The sequence below is a fragment of the Molossus molossus genome, unplaced genomic scaffold (genome assembly GCF_014108415.1).
Source record: "Molossus molossus isolate mMolMol1 unplaced genomic scaffold, mMolMol1.p scaffold_m16_p_8, whole genome shotgun sequence".
In the NCBI taxonomy this organism is placed as follows: domain Eukaryota; kingdom Metazoa; phylum Chordata; class Mammalia; order Chiroptera; family Molossidae; genus Molossus; species Molossus molossus.
The window spans coordinates 14219913-14241213 of NW_023425402.1; the positions used below are offsets into that span (position 1 = coordinate 14219913).

The following is a 21301-nucleotide window of genomic DNA, read 5'->3' on the forward strand; positions in this document are numbered from 1 at the left end:
CAGCTGGAAGCCTGGAATTGGCCTATTCCCAGGGCTTTGGCTTCTGAGTAACCTGGCTTCAGACTTCCTTATTGGAGCCTCTTGTGCCAGCTTCCCATGTTTCCCTGCCTTCTCCTTCGGCACTGAGCCACAGATATAATTAGTGTATGTGTTTCTGGTATACATCTTGTCTGCCCCCCATTAGCCTTTGAGTTCTTCCAAGGGCAGTCTGTTTCACTCCTCCTACCTTCCCTCTCCTCCAGCTGGGAGCTCCCTAGGGGCATTTCTGGGTTTTCCCTATAACTTGAGGTGTTCAGACACAGGGCCTGGGTCTCCCTTGTGATTTCCCCTTTGTGTCTATTCAGGGCTCTGCACATAGATGGCCCTATGGAAACAGAAACCCTGTTTCTGTATGGTATCCAGGGGCCGGTGATTCACAGACTTTTACAATTTGTTCCATGTCAGAAGTTTTCATCAACTGCATCAATACATGGTCATACCCTATAGGATGCCTCGCCCTAACCCCTTCAGTTCATCCGTTGGATTGGCCCTTTGGTGTGGAACTTGGGTATTGAACCCATTTGGTAGAAGTAGGGGTTTAGGGGAGAAAACAGGTTCCCATGATGACCTGAGTGACAGGTCTCACCTTGACACTCCCCTCTGCCTCTTTTCCCAGGCGGGCCTTTGCAGAATGGGCAGCCCTCAGCGGAGATCCAGGAGGAAGTGGCCTTGACCAGCTTGGGCTCTGGCCCTGCAGCCACCAACAAACGCCACAGTACGAGTGATAAGATGCACTTCCCGAGGGCCAGCCTGCAACCCATCACCACTCTGGGTATGTTGCCTTGGCCACAACGCCCCTGCTTAACTATAAGTCACCGATTCTGTCTTGAGTCTAGGGCATGGCTGTGGCTCTGAGGTCCCTGAAACCTAGAACCTTAGAGATGGGGGGGAGCACAGAGGAGGTCTAGTTCAGTGTGTCCCCATTGCCTGTCGTTCACATCCCACATCCACACCTTTTGTCACTTCTGTGTCACCGACGTGGTGTTTTCTGTAGATTGACTCCTTTTTTAAAAAAATTAAGTTAGTTTCGTTCTAGGAAAAAATATGAGAAATTAGGGATTTGTGCCAGTTAATATCTTTTTGAGCACACATTAAACATATAACTATTAGGATGTGTTCATCACGAGCCACCTAAAATTCTCATACAAACCACCCTTTGGGAAACCCTGACTATTAATCCCACCCCTTTATTTCACTGTTGGGGACTTGAAGCCCAGGGTGGGAGGGGGAAAGGTTTACTCAGGGTCACACAGCTGAACTAGGCCACTGCCCAGTGCAGGTAGGTGGGGAGTGGCAAAGACTCCCCATTGTGTGACAGCGAGGCAGGGCAGCTTCCCGCGCGTCAGGGGCTTCCTCTGCTCCAGCGCAGGCAGCTGGTTGGCTGACTCAGATCTGTATCTCCAGGGAAGAGTGAGTTTGGAGAGGTGTTCCTGGCAAAGGCGCAGGGCTTGGAGGAGGGGGTGGCAGAGACCCTGGTGCTTGTGAAGAGCCTGCAGAGCCGGGATGAGCAGCAGCAGCTGGACTTCCGGAGGGAGTTCGAGATGTTTGGGAAGCTGAACCACGCCAATGTGGTGCGGCTCCTGGGGCTGTGCCGGGAGGCTGAGCCCCACTACATGGTGCTGGAGTATGTGGACCTGGTATGCTGCTGGCAGGGACCCGGGGATCTTGGGCAGGGCAGTATCCTAATGGGGTTGGGGGGGCACCGTGGGAACCTTGTCTCTTGTGGTCTCAGCTTGCCTGCTGTTGCCACCTTGAGATGCTCCGCCATCTCCCCCCCCCCCCCCCGCCCCGCTCCCACCAGCTCTCTGACACCTGTCTTCCTTTGACTAACAACTCCTCTGCCAGCCTTGTGTCTGGGGTCCCAAGTTCTTCCCAGCCGCTCACTCTGCACACTGCATGGATACCTTCCAGATCTTCTTCCCTGACTCTGGTTTTCTGTGGTTTGTTATTTTTCTTTTTCCCTAGAGCTTGTCACCCCTGGAGAATAAACTTATTAGAACCTGGCTTTCCCTCCTTCCCCGCATCCCCATGACAGGCACCAGTGTTAGTCTAGTCACCAGCCTTTTCTTTCCACCCCACCTGTCATGCCAAGATCTGCCCCCTGCTCTTCATTTTCCAACTGACCTAGGCCTAATTCCCCCTGGTCCTCAGAAGTCTGCTTATTAGCCCCCCAGTTCTGAGGCAGGAAGGGGAGGAGTGACCGTTCATGTGCCTGTCAGAAGTGTTGATGAGTGCTTTGTGTATATTTCTGCTGCTGGTGTTCCCTCTACTGGTTTATGTCTGTTAGATAACAAACCCCTGGAGGACAGGGTCAGCAGGGGGTGCTCTTTTTCTTCTTGGCTTCTGAAGGGCAGGGGCTTTGACTTTGCCTGGCCGGGGGATCCTCTGAGGATAGATATGGTAGTTCTCCTTTGCCTCCTGCACATCCCCTACTGGGGATCGAGCCCTCAACCCAGGCATGTACCCTGACTGGAATCAAACCAGGACCTTCTTAGTCCATGGGACGACACTCAATCCACTGAGCCACACCGGGCTCATGTGTATTTCTTAATTCCCACTGGACTTCCCCTGTGATGGGGTGGAGGCTGGGGCATTCAGGTCAGGGTTTCTCAGCATCTGCCAGGCGGGCAGCCTGTGAGCACCTGCTTGCTTTGTTGCTTGGGATATAACAGCTGGACTCTGATCTGACAGGGATGTTTGCTTTGTCCTCAGGGAGACCTCAAGCAGTTCCTGAGGATTTCCAAGAGCAAGGATGAAAAACTGAAGTCACAGCCCCTCAGCACTAAGCAGAAGGTGAGGTCAAGGAGGGAGAAGGGAGAGGCCCCCAAGGGTGGGCCAGGAGCAAGGTCAGTCCTCGGGCCAGGCACTGCTGATTGAGTGCTCCCTCTGGGCCAGGCCCTGGGGTAACACTTACGTGTGGTATGTCAGTGATTGCAGTAATCATCTTAATGTGTCACTATCCCCTTTTTGTGGGTGAAGAAACTGAGGTTTAAGAGCTTAAGTGACTTGTCCAGAGCAGTTAGCCCGAACGTGGCTTTGTGTTGCCATGTTGCCTTCATTTAGAAGAGCTGCACCTTGCCCTTGCTCTGGAGCAGGACCCAGGCTCCCTGCAGGGAGCATTTAACTGGAGGAGCAGGAGGGAGCAGTGAGGTAGAGGAGCAGCGGGAGCAGTGAGGTGGAGGAGCAGCGGGAGCAGTGAGGTGGAGGAGCGGGAGAGAGCAGTGAGGTGGAGGAGCAGCGGGAGCAGTGAGGTGGAGGAGCGGGAGGGAGCAGTGAGGTGGAGGAGCAGCGGGAGCAGTGAGGTGGAGGAGCAGCGGGAGCAGTGAGGTGGAGGAGCAGCGGGAGCAGTGAGGTGGAGGAGCGGGAGGGAGCAGTGAGGTGGAGGAGCAGCGGGAGCAGTGAGGTGGAGGAGCGGGAGGGAGCAGGTGAGGCGGTGAGCAGTGAGGTGGAGCAGCGGGAGCAGTGAGGTGGAGGAGCAGCGGGAGCAGTGAGGTGGAGGAGCGGGAGGGAGCAGTGAGGTGGAGGAGCAGCGGGAGCAGTGAGGTGGAGGAGCAGCGGGAGCAGTGAGGTGGAGGAGCGGGAGGAGCAGTGAGGTGGAGGAGCAGCGGGAGCAGTGAGGTGGAGGAGCAGCGGGAGCAGTGAGGTAGAGGAGCGGGAGGGAGCAGTGAGGTGGAGGAGCAGCGGGAGCAGTGAGGTGGAGGAGCAGCGGGAGCAGTGAGGAGGAGCAGCGGGAGCAGTGAGGTGGAGGAGCAGCGGGAGCAGTGAGGTGGAGGAGCAGCGGGAGCAGTGAGGTGGAGGAGAGCAGCGGGAGCAGTGAGGTGGAGGAGCGGGAGGGAGCAGTGAGGTGGAGGAGCAGCGGGAGCAGTGAGGTGGAGGAGCGGGAGGGAGCAGTGAGGTGGAGGAGCAGCGGGAGCAGTGAGGTGGAGGAGCAGCGGGAGCAGTGAGGTGGAGGAGCAGCGGGAGCAGTGAGGAGGAGCGGGAGGGAGCAGTGAGGTGGAGGAGCAGCGGGAGCAGTGAGGTGGAGGAGCAGCGGGAGCAGTGAGGTGGAGGAGCGGGAGGGAGCAGTGAGGTGGAGGAGCAGCGGGAGCAGTGAGGTGGAGGAGCAGCGGGAGCAGTGAGGTGGAGGAGCGGGAGGGAGCAGCCTGAATTTTGGGGCCTGCTCAGCTGGGAGTGTCCCTGAGTATGATTCTTTAGGCTCTGTGTATGGAAAGTGCTGTGAGTGGGCTGTTCGTGTTTCACCCACTGTGGTTTTCACACTTTCACTCTCACTTCGGTGGTAGCTGCGCAGCCTCTCTTTTCTGTCCTGCCTTCAGGGCAGAGGGCTGTTCTGCTGTGGAGCCCTGGCTGAGCCCATGGTGGAGCAGACCTGGGCTGAAGCATTGAAGGGCAAGCTTGCCTGCTCCCCCTGCCCACCTCAGATGGTCCCTTCTGCAGCCCAGCTGTTCCTGTCCACAGCCTTCTCCCTTTCCTCTGACTTGGATCCACCTCCCTCCACGGGACTGGGTACTCTGCTTCCAAGCTGACAGCGAAGTCACCTCATAAATCAATCAAAGCTCAGGGCAGGTAGGCAGACACTGACTGCGGGGCCCTTCCAGGTGACCATTCCCTGCCCTGTAGGCTGACTCAGCTCACAGACACAGGGCAGGGCAGAGAGGTGTGGCTGGTTGATCAGTCAGGTGAGTGGGACCTTAGCTGCCCCTGATCTCTCTGGGGACATGGCTCAGTGCCCTTCAGGCTGGCCTCCTCCCTTTACAGGGGAATTTACGAAGGCCTAGGCAGGGCAGGTGACCTGGCCCCAGGTCAGTCAGAGCTGGCCTCTTGACACTGTGCCCTTATTCATCTCTGAGAAGCCCCAGGACAGGCCATGCTGCTCCAGCTTGGTGGGACATCTGGACTCCAGAGCTCATGAATCAGGACATGCCTGGAGCCAGGGAATCTTTACTGAGGCAGCCTTGGCCCTGAGGGCCTGGGGGATGCAGAATGGAAACTGCCAGACATTGTTGGGGCACTTAGGATTTAGTGGGGGAGCTTAGGTAAGTGGGTGTGTGTGTGCCATACAGACTTCAGGTACAGCACAAAGCAAGTGAGAGGCCTAAATGAAGAGATGTTGAAGACACACACTTCCTTCGGGTGGACAGACAGTGTGGTCAACAAAGGAGGTTTCCTGGTAGAGAAAGCCGTCTGAGTTCAGTTCTCAAGGACAGGAAGTAGTTGAATGGCAGGAAGGGGATAGATTCAGGAGAGAGGGGACCTAAGGTAGGTTTCTGTGGCTGGAAACAGGGACATAGGCTGGCAGGAAGTCATTTACCTCGTCACATGACCCGAGGGACTGTATGTGACTTAAAGTCATCACCACCGTTGCTGAAGGTCTCTCCCACACTGTTTTGACAGAACATCTTAGATTTGATGGCTGAGCGTCAGTAAGTTGGGCTCCACATTCTTAAGGACAGTGTTCTGCATCTGATGGGGGTGGGGCAGGGGAGGGATTCCTTACAAACAAAAGTGGATTTCTGGACCATACCGCACTCAGACTGAGGGAGTTGGAGCATCTGAAAGTGGGGTCTGAGGACCTGCATTTTTTCAAACTTTTCAGCTGATTCGAGGAGTCCTTGTCAGTAGTTTTGAAATGTTAACCCACGGAATTCGTTTTGAGACCTGTGTGGATCTCAGCCAGTAGTTCAAAAAATACTGCTTTTTGGGGATTCCATGAAAATGACAATTCTTAGGAAACGTGTACTAAAACTTGTAGATACTTTCTTGTGTTACTTTATATGCCTGAGGGTTCTGGGGAAATGGAAGGAGGAAGAGTTAAGTGTTTAAAGGGAGGTGGAGCTGTAGGCAGGGTGCTCCCTGGCCAGCTAGAGGTGAAACTAGGGTGCCATACATGCTGTGGGTGGTTGTGGGGAGCCCCAGGAGGATTTCAGGATAGCATTGGGGTAGTGATAGAAATCAGACACCAGCCCTGGGTAGTGGCATACTTGTAGGTAATGCTTGTTAGAGTAGCTGATAAGATGATGGAGATTTTTAAGTGGGAGAACTGTGACCTGTGTTTTCTCCATGGATCACCTGCAGGCTAATGAGAGGATGAGAAGCAAGGTCAGCTTAACTCACCTGGTAGACAGTGCTCTATGCAGCAGGTGCTGGGCATGTGGAGGACACAGAAAGCCTGTTGTGAGAAGTGGGTTAGCTGGAACCTGGGCAAGCCCTTAGAGTGCTCACATTGGAAAGGAAGGAGTGGGACTGGTCTTTGTAACAGTATTTGGAAATTAATTCTGTGGCCCTCTCATGGCGGCTTGCCCAGCAGTAAGGAAATGATGGGCTTGGATCTAACAGAATTCCCTTTTACTGTCCTCATGTAGCCAATATTCCCTGGAGAGAGAGCAAGTTAGACACCATGCCAAGTCCACTCTGTCCTGTTTCCCTTGACTAGTAGCAGATTGAGAGCAGACTGGGGGGAATGGCATGTGTGATGAGGGCACATTACAGAAGTGTGTGTCTGTCCCTTACAGATAACCAAGCAAGGCTGAGCAATACCCTGGGGTTTTAAAGCCTAAGTAGTCTGTTCACTTACAATGCCCACTTCAGTGGTCATCTGACCCTCTTACCACCAGTGGCACTCGGGTTATTCTGAGGATGGCAGTCTGGGGACCATTTTGGGAGTGTGGCCTCTAGTTTTCCTTGGAGACACAGGGCAGGGCACCCAGGAAGAGCTCAGAATCCTGCTGGACCTCTCCACCCGACCTCTTCTCTAACCCTCCTCACTGGTTATACGTGTTTGGTTGGAAGCTATCCAGAGATTTTGTGTCTTCGCTTTTAATGAAGAAAATGTACCAAGAAGATGAGATTTTTTTCCAGCTCTTGATGGTGTCCTTGTTTAGCAAGCCCCTCAGTGTGTGCAGCGTCCGCCCACACGCTGGCTATGTAGATGGTCTGGTTTGGTGGTGGTGGTCTGGACCAGTGCTGTCTGATGGAACGTCCTACAGTGATGGTCATGCCCTGTGTCTGCTGCTGTCCAAGGCACTGGTCAGTAGCCCCATGTGGCTGCTGAGCACTTAGCATGTGGCTAGAGCCACGGAGAAATGGAATTCTTTATTTTATTAAGTTTAGTTAATTTAAACAGCCACAGGGGTCTAGGGGACTACTGTTTTTGGACAGCATAGGTTTTTTAGACCTTTTTTTTTTTTTTTTTAATTTTTTTTTACTGAGCCCCACAGCAGCAAAAGGCACATTTTATACCACAACCCAACAATATTGGTTATGTATTTGAAAAATGAAAAATGGGCCCTAGCCGGTTTGGCTCAGCGGTTAGAGCGTCAGCCTGTGGTCGCGAGAGACCCAGGTTCGGTTCCTGCTAAGGGCATGTACCTTGGTTGCAGTTTGTCCCGGCCCTGGTTGGGTCGTGTGGGTGGCAGCCACTCCATGTGTCCCTTTCACGTTGATGTTTCTCTCTCTCTTCCTCACTCTCCCTCCCACTCTATCTGAACAAAAGAATGGAAAATTGTCCTCTGGTGAGGACTAAAAAAATAAAAAATGTTATGAATGATACCCTTACTAAGTAATGCACTCTGATATTTTCTATTCCATTTTTTTAATGCTGGTTAAGATTTACCAAATTGGTTTCCTGACATACTAATAGGTTGTGACTACAGTTAGCAACCACCATGGGAGGCAGGGGGCCCGCAGGGACGTTGCTGGCCAGTGCACACAGGCTGCGAAGAACTCTTTGGAGGGATCCCTCTCCCAGTGTTCGGCTCAGTTCCTCTGTTGGCCTTCCTGGGACCCTGGCAGCCAGGCTGGTGAAGCTGCTCAGAACCAGCCAGTCATGCTTAAGGGCCAGGCTGAAGCCAGCACCCCACCTCTGGGCTCACTGATGAGCAGACAGCCGTTCCTGTGCCCCCAACACCAGTGATGTGACCCAGGAGAGGCAGTGATAATGAAGAAAGATCAGACTTGGGTATCAGGCTGGTACAAAGCCTTGGATGGGATCATGAGTAGGGCTGAGGATGAGCCCCACCTTACAGAGTACAAATAAAAGAGGCAGCTGGCCTCGCGCAGGGGCCAGCACACAGTGGGTATTCAAGTGTCCCTGTCCCCTTTTCTCAGATTGGGTGGTCTTGTACTAGGTAACTTGGCAGCAGCCCCTCTACCACTCCCATTCACTTTTATTACTCTTTGAACTTTAGGAACATAGAGTTACATTAACCATAATCTTTGAATAATCTATAACATACTTATTAGTGGTCCCCACATGGGTTGCTTTTACTTAGTTTTTTTCCCCTTGGATTAAAAAAAAAATATGTTTTTATTGATTTCAGAGAAGGGAAGGGAAAGAGAGAGAAATGTCCATGAAAGAGAAACATTGATCAGCTGCCTCCAGCACGCCCCCTACTGGGGATCGAGGTAGCAACCCAGGCATCTACCCTGACCAGGAATAGAACAGTGACCTGCTGGTACATGGGACAATGCTCAACCAACTGAGTCGTAATACTGGCTAGGTAGTGTTATTTTTAAATGCGCTTGTTAATCATGTACGTGTGTGGTAAGTTTTTATTTTGATATTCTGACTTTTTTAAGAGTATAAGAAAAGTTGAAGGAACGCCTACAAACTGTTATCCAGATTCAGTTGTTCATATTTGCTTTCTCATTCTCTTAATGTGTATGCGTGTTATTTTTTATGTATTTTTTTTTAACCATTAGAGATGAGTTGGAGGCAGACTTTTGACCTTTTGCCATCAGACGTGTGAAACGACACCTCATTGGGTCTTGGCTTATATTACCTTGATCACCAATGATACTGGTTTTGGGCCCCTTTCTTATCTTCATCCCTCCATGACTGCATTTATGTGATGGGTGACTGCCCCTTTATGGATCCTGAGAATAAATCTATGGCAGAAGCAGCAGACAGCTGGCCTGTAGCTTGTTAAATAATCTTCCCAGGCCATAGGTATCTCTTTGCCTTTCTGTTTGCCTTGTTTTTATTTTATTTATTTATTTATTTATTTATTTTTTTATCCTCACCCGAGGACATTTTTCCATTTTTTGTTCAGATAGAGCGGGAGGGAGAGAGAGGAACAGAGAGAGAGAAACATCGATGTGAAAGGAACACGTCGAGTGGCTGCCACCCGCACGACCAACCAGGGCCGTGGACAAACTGCAACCGAGGTACGTGCCCTTAACGGGAACCGAACCCGGGTCTCTCAGAACCGCAGGCCGACGCTCCAACCGCTGTGCCAAACCGGCCAGGGCTGTTTGCCTTGTTTTTAAATGCAAAGAAACACTACAGGGCCCACTGTTCCTCAGTGTTTGCTCCCAAGGTTTGGAGAAGGTGACAGAGCCATAGTGGCCACGGCCTTTACAAGCACTGTCCTGGTGCTCCGATTTTACCTGTTTAGCATGGGGCAGCCTTCTGCAGGTATAATTCTTGTCTCCCTTCTAGATTGTCCTCTCTCTAGATCTGTCTTGCCATTCCTGTTGATATTTCATTAGCCCAGATGTGTATGGTTTACAGTAGAAGCTCAGTTAATATTTGTTCAGTGCATTGATATATACTTTAAAAATGTTAATATAATCTTTGTTGTTGTTAATCCTCACCTGAGGATATTTTTCCCTTGATCTTTTTGTTTGTTTGTTTTCTGAAGAGAGTGGAAGGGAGGGAGGTGGGGGGAAAGAGATATGAGGGAGACACATCAGTTGGTTGCCTCCTGCATGACCCTGACCGGGGCTGGGGATCAAACCTGCAACCCAGGTTCGTGTCCTTGACTGGAATTGAACCCGCGACCCTTTTGGTCTGTGGTCCAACGCTCTGACCACTGAGCCAAGTGGGACAGGGCAAAATGTTAATGTAATTTAATTGTAATTACATTGAATATATTCTGTAAGGTATTCTCTATAATACATTCACATGGCTCAAAAATTTAAAAAAGGAATCAGTGAAATATATTTTTAACTCCTACACTTTGGAAAATAGTTTGTCTTTATTGTGTAGAGCTAGAGATACTCATGGTCCATGATCCACACCTAGGTATCTTAAAGAAGTTCATGCATGTGTACACAGATAAAAATGGTCATGGCACTGTTCTTCATAGTCCAAAGCTGAAAAAAATATCCAAATATCCACTGGCTTTAAAATGAATAAATTAGGTGTATTCAGGATGAAAATTCAGTACAGTGATCTCCCCTCCCCCCAAAGGGTGAATCTCATAGTGCTGAGTGAAAAATCAGGCACAAAAATGTATACATTTTGGGTGGGAATGCAGACTGGTGCAGCCACTATGGAAAACAATATGGTGTTACCTCAAAAAATTAAAAATTGAACTTCCATTTGACCCAGTGATCCCACTTCTAGGAATATACCCTAAGAAGCCTGAAACACCAATCAGGAAGAATATATGTACCCCAATGTTCATAGCAGTACTATTTACAATAGCTAAGATCTGGAAACAGCCCAAGTGTCCATCAGTAGACGAATGGATAAAAAAGCTGTGGTACATATATACAATGGAGTACTATGCAGCTGTAAGAAAGAAAGATCTCTTATCCTTTGAGACGACATGGAGGGACCTGGAAAGTATTATCCTAAGTGAAATAAGCCAAGCAGAAAAAGAAAAATACCACATGATCTCACTTATATACGGAATATAATGAACATAATAGTCTGAGGAATACGGTAGACCCAGAACATGGAAGTAGGGCACAGACTGACATCCCTCAGAAGAGGGGGAGAGGGGTGGGAAGAGATAAACCACAGAACTTATATGCATGTATGCATAACCAATGGACATGGACGACAAAGCTGGGGACGAGGCGGGGGGGGAGGATGGAGAGGAAGGTGCCAATGGGGTAAAAAAGGAGAAACATCTGTAACAAAAAAAAAAAATTAAAAATTAAAAAAAATAATAATAAATAAATAAATGGGGGGAAAATGTATACATTTTGTATGTTTGCAGCCTTATTTGGTTCCAAAACAGGCACAACTGAATTATATTGTTTAGAAATATACCTGTAATGGTAAAACCAGAAAGAACAGCCAAGAAAGTATTACTATAAAGTGAGGATAGTGGTTACCTTTGGAGGGGAGGGAGAATGTATGAGGAGGAAGGAGCCCTTAGGGGTTTCTGGGGTGCTAGCATTATTGGTTTTATTTTTTTAACTTGGCGATTGTTACCTGAGCGTGAAAGTGCACATATATTTGATTTTTTCTATATGTAGTTTACCACTTAAACGATATAAACCAAAACATTTTCCTACCTTCTTTCTAGCCCCCAGCTCCCCTCCTTGGTGGCAATCAGATGTGTGCGTGCATGTGTGTGTGTGTGCATGTGCGCATGTGTGTGTGCACACATGCACACGCATACACAACACACATTTTACATATACTTTTGTTTTTTTATATATAACTAATAGAAAACACGTAATTTTGGAGTGAACAGGAAAAGGAACAACCCATAAAGATGTAAACTGTGATTACTACCCAGTTATTTTTCACTAGTGGTATGTGTTCTCCCCACCCACCTGCCACTCACCTATCTAGCACCTTCTGTGTGTCCAAGTGGTTCCAAGAACTTAATGTCATTTCATTCCATTCCAACAACCCAATGAGGCAGGCACTGTTGTCCCCATTTAACAGAAAGAAACGGAACCTGTTGTCCCTTTGCTTCTGGGCTTCCTAGGCATCACACTGATGGCATTGAGACCCCACCAAGGGTTGTGTGGGGGGTGCGCACTTTGATCCCCTCGACATGGGTGCTTGAACAAGCCCCTTTCTTGCTCCAGGTGGCCGTGTGCACCCAGGTGGCCCTGGGCATGGAGCACCTGTCCAACAATCGCTTTGTGCACAAGGACCTGGCTGCTCGAAACTGCCTAGTCAGCGCCCAGAGACAGGTGAAGGTGTCGGCCCTGGGGCTCAGCAAGGACGTGTACAACAGGTAGAAGGACACGGTGGGGGTGGGGTATGGGTTAGAGGGCAGATGTGGGAGGTGTGGGGAAGGGATTCGTGTCTGCTTAGTCTAAAGTTGGAGGGCCGAGGAAGGGGCAGAGGCTTCCTAGCCTCTCCAAAGGTCAGCAGGTGCCCAAGCCACGGGCACAGGTCCCTGCGACTCATAAATTTTCTCTAGTGACAAAAAATTGTAAACCGTTTTTTAGTAACTTGTTAAATTTTATAACAGTTTATATATAATTCAACTATTCGTATGGTTCCTCTGTAACTTCCTGAGTTCAGTAGTAATTATTTTGAAGCCTAAGATTTGATGCTCAGCACCACGCTGGGAACTTCCCCTCAGTCACCCCAGTGCTGACTCACCCCAGTTCATCTGATTGTTGCTTTAGTCATGATTGATTTAAAGCTGTTTAAATTTCCTTTCCATTTAATGTGTTCTTCTTTCTCACATTAAAAAAAATATTTTTTTTCCTTTACTGATTTTTAGAGAGAGAGGAAGGGAGAGGGGGAGAGAGAAACATCAGTGAGAAAGAACATGGATTGGCCGCCTCCTGCATGCCCCCCACTGGGGATCAGGCCCACAACCTGGGCATGTGCCTTGACCGGGAATTGAACCAGTGACCTCTTGGTGCATGGGTCGATGCTGAACCACTGAGCCACACCAGCCGGGCTCTTTATGGAATTTTTAACAACAGACCCCATGTGGATGCCTCCAAATTTCATCCAGTTATACCCCTGTGCTCAGCATAAATTACAATTTTCCTTGAGTGCCTTGAGGTAGAAAAGTTGGGTTCTAGCTTGGGTATGAGACCCAGACTTGGGATGAGGGATCTGTGTCCCTCACCCCAACTCCCCCCTATGCCCATCTGTGGTTTTCTTCTGCAGTGAGTACTACCACTTCCGCCAGGCTTGGGTGCCTCTGCGCTGGATGTCCCCCGAGGCCATCCTGGAGGGTGACTTCTCCACCAAGTCCGATGTCTGGGCCTTCGGTGTGCTGATGTGGGAGGTGTTCACCCATGGAGAGATGCCCCATGGTGGGCAGGCCGATGATGAGGTGCTGGCAGGTAGGCAGCTATGTTTCCAAGGGACTGTTCTCCCATGTTTTCCAGGTGGAGAGTTTGTTCAAGGTCCTGGGGCTGGCTCAGCCTGCCTTCCCTCAGGACTGGTTTGAGCAGGTACACAGATGTGACCACTCCAGTTGTTGAAATACTGAAATACTTTTATACTGGTTGGTAAATAGCCCTTGTCCCCAGTGCCCACTCTAGCCACTGACACCTGCCCATTTGACCCCACTACAGCCATGCATTGGTTGTCTCCTGTGCTGTGTGGACCCTGCCCCCACCAGCCCAACAGAGCTGGGGCCAGGGGGCTTTTCCCCTTTGGTTGCAAATGCTTCCAGTGTACTCCTTGAGTCAGTTCCTGCCCACCCACCACTGGCTGCTGACCCCCATCCCGCGTTGCCCTCCAGTGGCTGCTTGTGGGAACTGCAGGCTCCACAGAGTGCTGGACTGGTAGTTACAAGTTTGACTAACACTCCTACCATTTTCCTGCAGACTTGCAGGCTGGGAAGGCCAGACTCCCACAGCCTGAGGGCTGTCCTTCCAAACTCTACCGGCTGATGCAGCGCTGCTGGGCCCTCAGCCCCAAGGACAGGCCCTCCTTCAGCGAGATTGCCAACACCCTGGGAGACAGCCCTGCAGACAGCAAGCCATGAAGAGAGCCCAGGCAGGCTGTGTCAGGATGGCGGGGGCAGGGAAGGACCTCTTGACGGGTGCCTGCAGCATGATGGGCAAGATCCCTGTCCCCCTTGGCCCTATGAGCCCCGCCCTGGCACCATAGGCACTGCTGAGGTTTGGGCAGGGCCTGGGATTTCCTCCTCTTTCTTACCCCTCAGCCTTTGGGGAGGCTGATTCGTACCCGGACTGGTGACTAGGGCCTTGGGCTGGGCAGCTTTTTCTGCCACCCCTTCCCCCATCAGGGACAGTGTGGGTGCCTCAGACAACCCCAATTTCTGACCAGGCCCAGTTCTGCCACTCACCTGTCAACTTTGCCCAAGGAGGGCTAGGCTGCAGATGAGCTGGGCTTGAGGGGTGTTTCTTAATATTCTCAAATCCCTGGGTAGTTCTGGCCCATGGGGCCCACCTTGGGGTCTGCGCCAGGATCTCGGAAGACACAGCTAGTGCGTCCTTCCCGCATGGACTTGTGCACGCTGACCCAGACCCGTGCCTCCTCCCCACCCTTCTCTCCTTTTCTCATCCTAAGTGCCTGGCAGATGAAGGAGTTTTCAGGAGCTTTTGACACTATATAACCCGCCCTTTTTGTATGCACCATGGGCGGCTTTTGTATGTACTTGCAGCGTGGGGTGGGTGGGCATGGGAGGGAGGGGTGTGCCCTGGAGGAGATGGGGGCAGGGGGGCCACCCCTGCCTCACACCTTTATTGTTGTTGTTTGTTTGTTTGTTTGTTTTGATTTTTTTTTTTTACACTCGCTGCTCTCAATAAATAAGCCTTTTTTACAACCTGCTTCTGATGTTCATTCTCTGCCATTGCCCATGAATCATGTCTCGTCTTCCCTTGCTTATCGGAAGGGCCACGTGCCTTCGTGGAGTCTGGTGAGGCTTGGATGGAAACAACTGGCAGACACTGGTCCTTCTCTCTGGTTTGTGGAGCAGTTGAGAATGTGTGCTCTGGGGGCTAGGCCACCTCTTGTCCATGGGACCCTGTGTTCTCTGACTACCAACTACTTATTCTCTGCTGGCTGGCCTAGTGCTCATGCTCAGGTGGGGAGGGTGGAAGTGTGAGGGGGGACAAGTTAGGGTTAGGGTTAGTTAGAGGAGTAGTTAGTGACAGATTCAGGTCTCTGGATCCCTATAAGACTAGATGGAGTGGATAGTAGTGAGCAAAGAGGATGCTTGATGCCTCATTGCTCCAGGGCCCTCAGCTGATTCGATTCCTGCCTCTTCTTTACATAGATCTCAGTCATCAGTTATAGTGTTCTTTATTCTGGTAATCTCAGCCTGGTTCCCCCTCCTAAAGAAGTGGGTCCTTAACTCTGAAATTGCTCTAGTCCATTCTGTTCTCACCACACTTCTCAGTAATGAAAATAACAGCTAGCATTTATTGACTACTTGCTCTGTACCAGTCACTTTGCTAAGCACAGCATGCATTATCTCATTTAATCTCTGTGACTACTCTGTTAGCCAGATGCTATTGTTCCCATTTCACAGATTAGAAAACAGGCTTAGTGAGGCTAGATAGTTTCTCCAAGGTCACACAGCTAATAATTGAGCCACTTGCTTGTTGATATGCAGTGTGTTATATCCCACAGTTGTGTTGGAGTGAAAAAAAAAACCAAACCCAAGAACAATTTCTCTAGAGCAGTGTTTATCAAACTGTGGGTTGCAACCATTATCTTATTTTATTTTACTTTTTTATTATTTTTTTGTATTTATCTTCAGATAGAGTGGGAGGAAGAGAGAGAAACATTAATGTAAGAGAGACACATTGACTGGTTGCCACCCACATGACCCCAACCGGGGCTGGGAACAAACTGCAATTGAGGTACGTGCCCTTAGCAGGAACCAAACCTGGGACTCTGGTCTGTAGGCCAACGCTTTAACTGCTGAGCCAAACCAGCCAGGCCTGCAACCATTATTTTAAAAACATGAGTCCAGCCCTGGCCGGTTTGGTTCAGCGGTTAGAGCGTCGGCCTGCGGTCCTGAGAGACCCGGGTTCGGTTCCCGCTAAGGGCGCGTACCTCGGTTGCAGTTTGTCCCCGGCCCTGGTCAGTTGTGCGGGTGGCAGCCACTCGATGTGTTCCTTTCACATCGATGTTTCTCTCTCTCTGTTCCTCTCTCTCCCTCCCACTCTACCTGTAAAATAAAATAAAAAACAAAAACAAAAAAAAAACCATGAGTCCAGCCTGGCTGGTGTGGCTTAGTGGTTGAGCGTCGACCCATGCACCAAGAGGTCGCTGGTTCAATTCCCAGTCAGGGCACATGCCCAGGTTGTGGGCCTGATCCCCAGAGGGGTCGTGTAGGAGGTGGCCAATCGATGTTTTTTCTCACTGATGTTCCTATCTATCTCTCCTTCTACCTTCTTCTCTCTCTAAAAATCAATAAAGGAAAAAAAATTAAAAAACAAAAAACCATGAGTCTGGCTGGTGTGGCTCAGTGGTTGCGCGTCAACCTGTGCACCAAGAGGTTGCCAGTTTGATTCCCGGTCAGGACAGATGCCCAGGTTGTGGGCCATATCTCCTGTAGGAGGCATGCAGGAGGCAGCCAATAGATGTTTTTTTTTTGTACGTGCCCCTAGTGGGAACCAAACCCGGGACTCTCTGGTCCACAGGCTGACGTTCCAACCACTGAGCCAAACCGGCCAGGGCTCTCTTCATTGTTTCTATCTCCCTCTCTCTAAAATCAATAAAGAAAAAAACAATTAAAAATTTTATAGAAAGACACATGATAGAAACTTATCTTTTACAAAGTTTTGTTAGTAATACTTGATACAGGTTTGTGTATACTGGGTTATGTTATTAGTTATTGGGTGGTGATTCTGCTTAATAACCCCCAAATCTCAGGCACAATAATTTATTTTTCTCCCTCATGGATCTGAAGGTTGGTAAGGCTCAGCTGATCTTGGTTGGATCTAGCTGAGTTCAGCTGGGCTTGGCTCTAGGCTGTAGGACTGGTTTGGGTCTACCCTGCTGGTCTCAGAGCATGCTCTCATGTACTAGTAGAACTACAGGAGATCAAGCCAGATCATGCAAGCATATTTAAAACCACAAATCTGGCTTTGGCTGGCGTAGCTCAGTGGTTGGTTCTAACACCAGAGGGTCAAGGGTTTGAGTCCTGATGAAAGGCATGTACCTGGGTTGCAAGTTTAATCCCCAGCCTCGGGGCACTTGAAGGAGGCAACCAATCAATGTGTTTCTCTCACAATGATGTTTCTCTCTTCCTCCCCCTTCCCTTCCACTCTAAAAACCAATGGAGCCCTGGCCGACTTGGCTCAGCAGTTTGAGTGTTGGCCTGTGGACCAGAGAGTGCCGGGTTTGGTTCCCACTAAGGGCAAGTATCTCGGTTGCAGTTTTGTCTCCACCCCAGTTGGGGTCATGTGGGTGGCAACCAGTCGATGTGTCTCTCTCACATCGATGTTTCTCTCTCTCTTCCCCCTGCTCTCCCTCCTGCTCTATCTGAAGATAAATGCAAAAATATCCTCAGGTGTGGATTAAAAATAAAATAAAATGAAAACCAATGGAAACAATATCCTCAGGTGAGAATTAACAAAAAATAAAAATAAAATATAATAAAACCACAAGTCTGATAACATTTTATTGGCCAAAACACAGTACATGTCAAAACCCAACAGCAGCCCTGGCCGGTTTGGCTCAGCGGTTGGAGCGTCGACCTGCGGTCCCGGGGGGGCCCGGGTTTGGTTCCCGCTAAGGGCGCGTACCTCGGTTGCAGTTTGTCCCCGGCCCTGGTTGGTTGTGCGGGTGGCAGCCACTCGATGTGTCCCTTTCACATTGATGTTTCTCTCTCTCTCTCTCTCTCTGTTCCTGTCTCTCCCTCCCACTCTACCAGAACAAAGAAGGAAAAATGTTCTCGGGTGAGGATAAAAAAAAAAGACAAAAAAAAACCCCAACAGCAGTCGTAGGTTCTTCAGTCACATGGCAAAGGATGTGGATGTCTAATTCCAACATAGGGTATGAAGAATTGGGAGCAAAAGTCTAATGCACCACTGATTGCACGTAAAAATGCTTTCCTAACAAGTTGCACTCGAGTATTGGGAAGGCACTACTCTTAAAGGTCATTCATTAATCACTAGTCTTTCAGCAGTGGTTAACATTGCTGGCCACATCTGTCTTTTCAAACTTTCTTCTCTTGAAATTGGTGATGGTATGCCATATACACCTTCCTGACTAGGCCTTCTCCAGCTTCCTTCTTCAGCCTGCTGTTCTGAATTCTGTCCTTGGCCTTCCTCTCTCTCGTTCTTCCCGGCAGGCTTCTCGTCTTACCTCATGTGGCTTTAATTGGCCCTTTAGTGTGGACAGCTCTCAAAGCATTAGCTGCAATTCCAGCCTCTACCTTAAGCTCCAGAAACACACTCCCCGTTTCTTTTTTTAAATTTTGTATTCCTCACTGGAGGATATTTTTCTATTTCTCACTAGATAAAGTGGGAGAGAGGGAGAGAGAGAGACAGAGAGAAACATTGATGTGATAGAGCCACATCAACTGGTTGCCTCCCAGACCTGATGAGGGCTGGGATGAACCGAAACCGAGGTACGTGCAACTCATCGTTCTGTGAGCTGACGCACCACTAACCACTGAGCAAAACCAGCCAGGGCACACTCCTCATTTCTTTCTTCTTCTTCTTCTTTTTTTTTTATCCTCACCCGAAGACATTTTTCCATTTTTTGTACAGATAGAGTGGGAGGGAGACAGAGGAAGAGAGAGAGAGAGAGAAAAATCGATGTGAAAGGGACACATCGAGTGGCTGCCACCCACACGACCAACCAGGGCTGGGGACAAACTGCATCCGAGGTACATGCCCTTAGTGGGAACCGAACCAGGGTCTCTCCAGACCGCAGGCCAATGCTCTAACCGTTGAGCAAAACTGGCCAGGGCCTTCTTTTTTTTTTTTTTAAGCGAGAGAGGAAGGGAGAGATAGAAACATTGATGTGAGAGAGAACCATGGATGGGTTGCCTCCTACACGCCCCTCACTGGGGATTGAGCTGGCAACCAGGGCACGTGCCCTGATCAGGAATCGAACCAGGACCTCTCCGTCCATGGGACCACGCTCAATCCAGTGAGCCACACAGGCTGGGCCACTCCCCATTTCTTATAGGACATTTTCCTCTGCTTGTTTCCCTGGGCCCAAACTGAATTTCTCTCTCCCAAACCTGTTCCTTCAGCCAAGTTTTCTCTTTCCATTAATGGTACCACTGTTTGGAGGATAGTCGTCTTTATTCAGAATCTCAATCCATCATGAGTCCTCTCTGTGTATCCCCTCCCTGTGCAGCCTGTCACCCAGATACATTTATTCTACCTTTTCCCTGTTTCTATCTTTGCTTAATTTTAAGGGGAAAATAATTGTGTAACAGTAATACTGATTATGGAAAAAGTCAAATGGTACAGACTTGTGTAAAGCAAAGGACACATTCCACTAGTCCCTCTCGTCCTCTCATCCTCTCTGGTGGTAAACTTTATTAGTGTTTGGAGCATGGCTTTCCAGACCTTTCCTAGGCACACTGATTCATGAACTCTTTTCCATTCCCTCAAATGCTGCCATCACAGTTGAGACCTCTTTTCTTCTATGTGGAGAATATACATGTGAAGGTTAACTCCAAATGAAAAGTTTTAGAGTGTTAGTAATTTTTTGTGTGTCGGTAATTTTTTAAAAGCACATTAAATTTTCGTTCTGATATTTGAGTGATAAAAATCAGGAGAGCCCTGGCCAGTTTGGCTCAGAAGTTGAGCGTCGGCCTGCAGACCAGAGAGTCCCGGGTTCAGTTTCTGCTAGGGGCACGTACCACAAAAAAAAAAAAAAAAAAAAATCAGGAGAAAGAAATAAAGAGTGGGGTGGGAATGGTGTGGTATGAGGGGATCTGGCTAGAATTCTGGTGCCCTTCTGGAGGTGCTTCATGGTCTGGGGTGGATGTGAGTTCCCATCTTCCAGGGACTACTATGATGTTGGCCTTACCAGAGAAGCATCAAACTCACATTCCAGAGAGGCCAGACGGTACTTATCTGAGCTCAGTGTGCTCTGTGGAGTCTATAGTGAACCTGAGAGCAGATGCCTCTTCCATGACTACCATTCAACTCAGCTCTAGGTGTAGTGCTCCTGTGAGCACATCAGCCTGGAGTTCCTAAAAATTCCAGTCTTTTTTTCAAGGGAGGCTGGATATTAAGATTTTTATGTAAAACCTGATTTTAAAAGATTATGTAGTCCAAACAAAACACATCTATTCAGGAGGACCACTAAAGTATATCATTGTTTAACCACTGTCTGTACACCTGAAACTAACACAAAATAATATTGAATGTAAACTTTAATTGAAAAATAAAACACATGTATGAGCCAGTTTTTTATTTTGACTTCATCCACATCAACAGTTTTAGCTTCTGAACCTACAGTAATCCAACGTAGTGTGGTGTAGGTGCCCCCTGTCCAGTGGTGGCAAAGGTCTGTGAAGATGAAACCATCCCAAGCAGGTAAAGGAGCTGTGGTACTAACATTGCTGTGCAATGGCCCAAGGGTTGGGTGAAATCAGAGAGAGGGCAGCCTGTTTAAAGGGAAACAGAACTGTTCACTACCCAGTGGATGTGGCAGGCAGTAGTTGTCTTCTGGTGTGACACTGCTGAGAGTGTCTAAACTAGGGGTCTCACACAGAAAAGTCTTTAGAAGCCAGGCAGGAATGGATCATAGGGCTGTGGGTGAAAAACCGGTGCTGCTCAGGCAAATCGCAGTCCTAAGCACCATCTGTGGCCTTGAAGCCCTTCTGGAACCTATTTATCTGTTTGACCTGTTCTTCCTCTTGAACTAACACATTCCATATGTTTAACTACCTGTTGTGTAGACTAAATTAGGAAAAGGAAAAAATTCTAAAATTATTGGGAAATGGGGAACAGGAGGGCAATTCCTTTATTTAGGGTTTTGATGGATGAGTACATGTTTTCAATATAGGTATGTACATATATATACACACATCTCACAAAAACACTTGAACATACTTTATTTCAGTATTTCTTAGTTGTGATTCACAGTAAGATATGCAGTTAACATTATCATCTAGTACACACACATTGAACCATGTGAATTACACTATCCCACCTTCTTGATCTATAAAAAGGGCAACTTTTTATGGTTCAGCCCCAAAATAATGCGAACAAAAGTTTTATGCAACAGTATTTACCCTTGCTTCTTGTGATCCTCATTTATTTTAAATGCTGGTTGCAGTACACGGAATTGATTTCACTAGTACTTAGTCTTCACAACAACTATTTTATTTTATTTTATTTTATTTACTTTATGAGAGGGAGATGGAGAGGCAGAGGCGGAGGCGGAGGCGGAGGGGGAGGGGGAGGCGGAGGGGGAGGGGGAGGCGGAGGGGGAGGGGGAGGCGGAGGGGGAGAGGGAGAGGGAGAGGGAGAGGGAGAGAGAATAGGGTATTGGGCCCACAACCTGGGCAGGTCCCTGACCAGGAATCAAACCGGCAACCTCTTGGTGCATTGGTCAATGCTCAACAATTGAGCCACAACAGCCGGGCCACAACAACTTTTTAAGTTAGGAATTATCACCCTTTCCCATCGTATAAAACACAAGAGG

At 49.0% G+C, this 21301-nt stretch overlaps 1 protein-coding gene across 1 annotated transcript in view; it reads left to right on the top strand.

Moving 5' to 3' along the window:
* The window catches only part of PTK7 (protein tyrosine kinase 7 (inactive)), a 67879-nt gene extending 53550 nt beyond the window's left edge, over positions 1-14329 (top strand). Inside the window, exons 15-20 of the mRNA XM_036247980.1 lie at positions 656-811; positions 1444-1676; positions 2752-2832; positions 11812-11963; positions 12860-13038; positions 13528-14329. Of these exons, the coding sequence (XP_036103873.1) occupies positions 656-811; positions 1444-1676; positions 2752-2832; positions 11812-11963; positions 12860-13038; positions 13528-13688 (962 nt within the window). The 3' untranslated portion in view covers positions 13689-14329. The remainder of the gene's footprint in view (positions 1-655; positions 812-1443; positions 1677-2751; positions 2833-11811; positions 11964-12859; positions 13039-13527) is intronic.
* The last annotated feature ends 6972 nt before the right edge of the window (positions 14330-21301 follow it).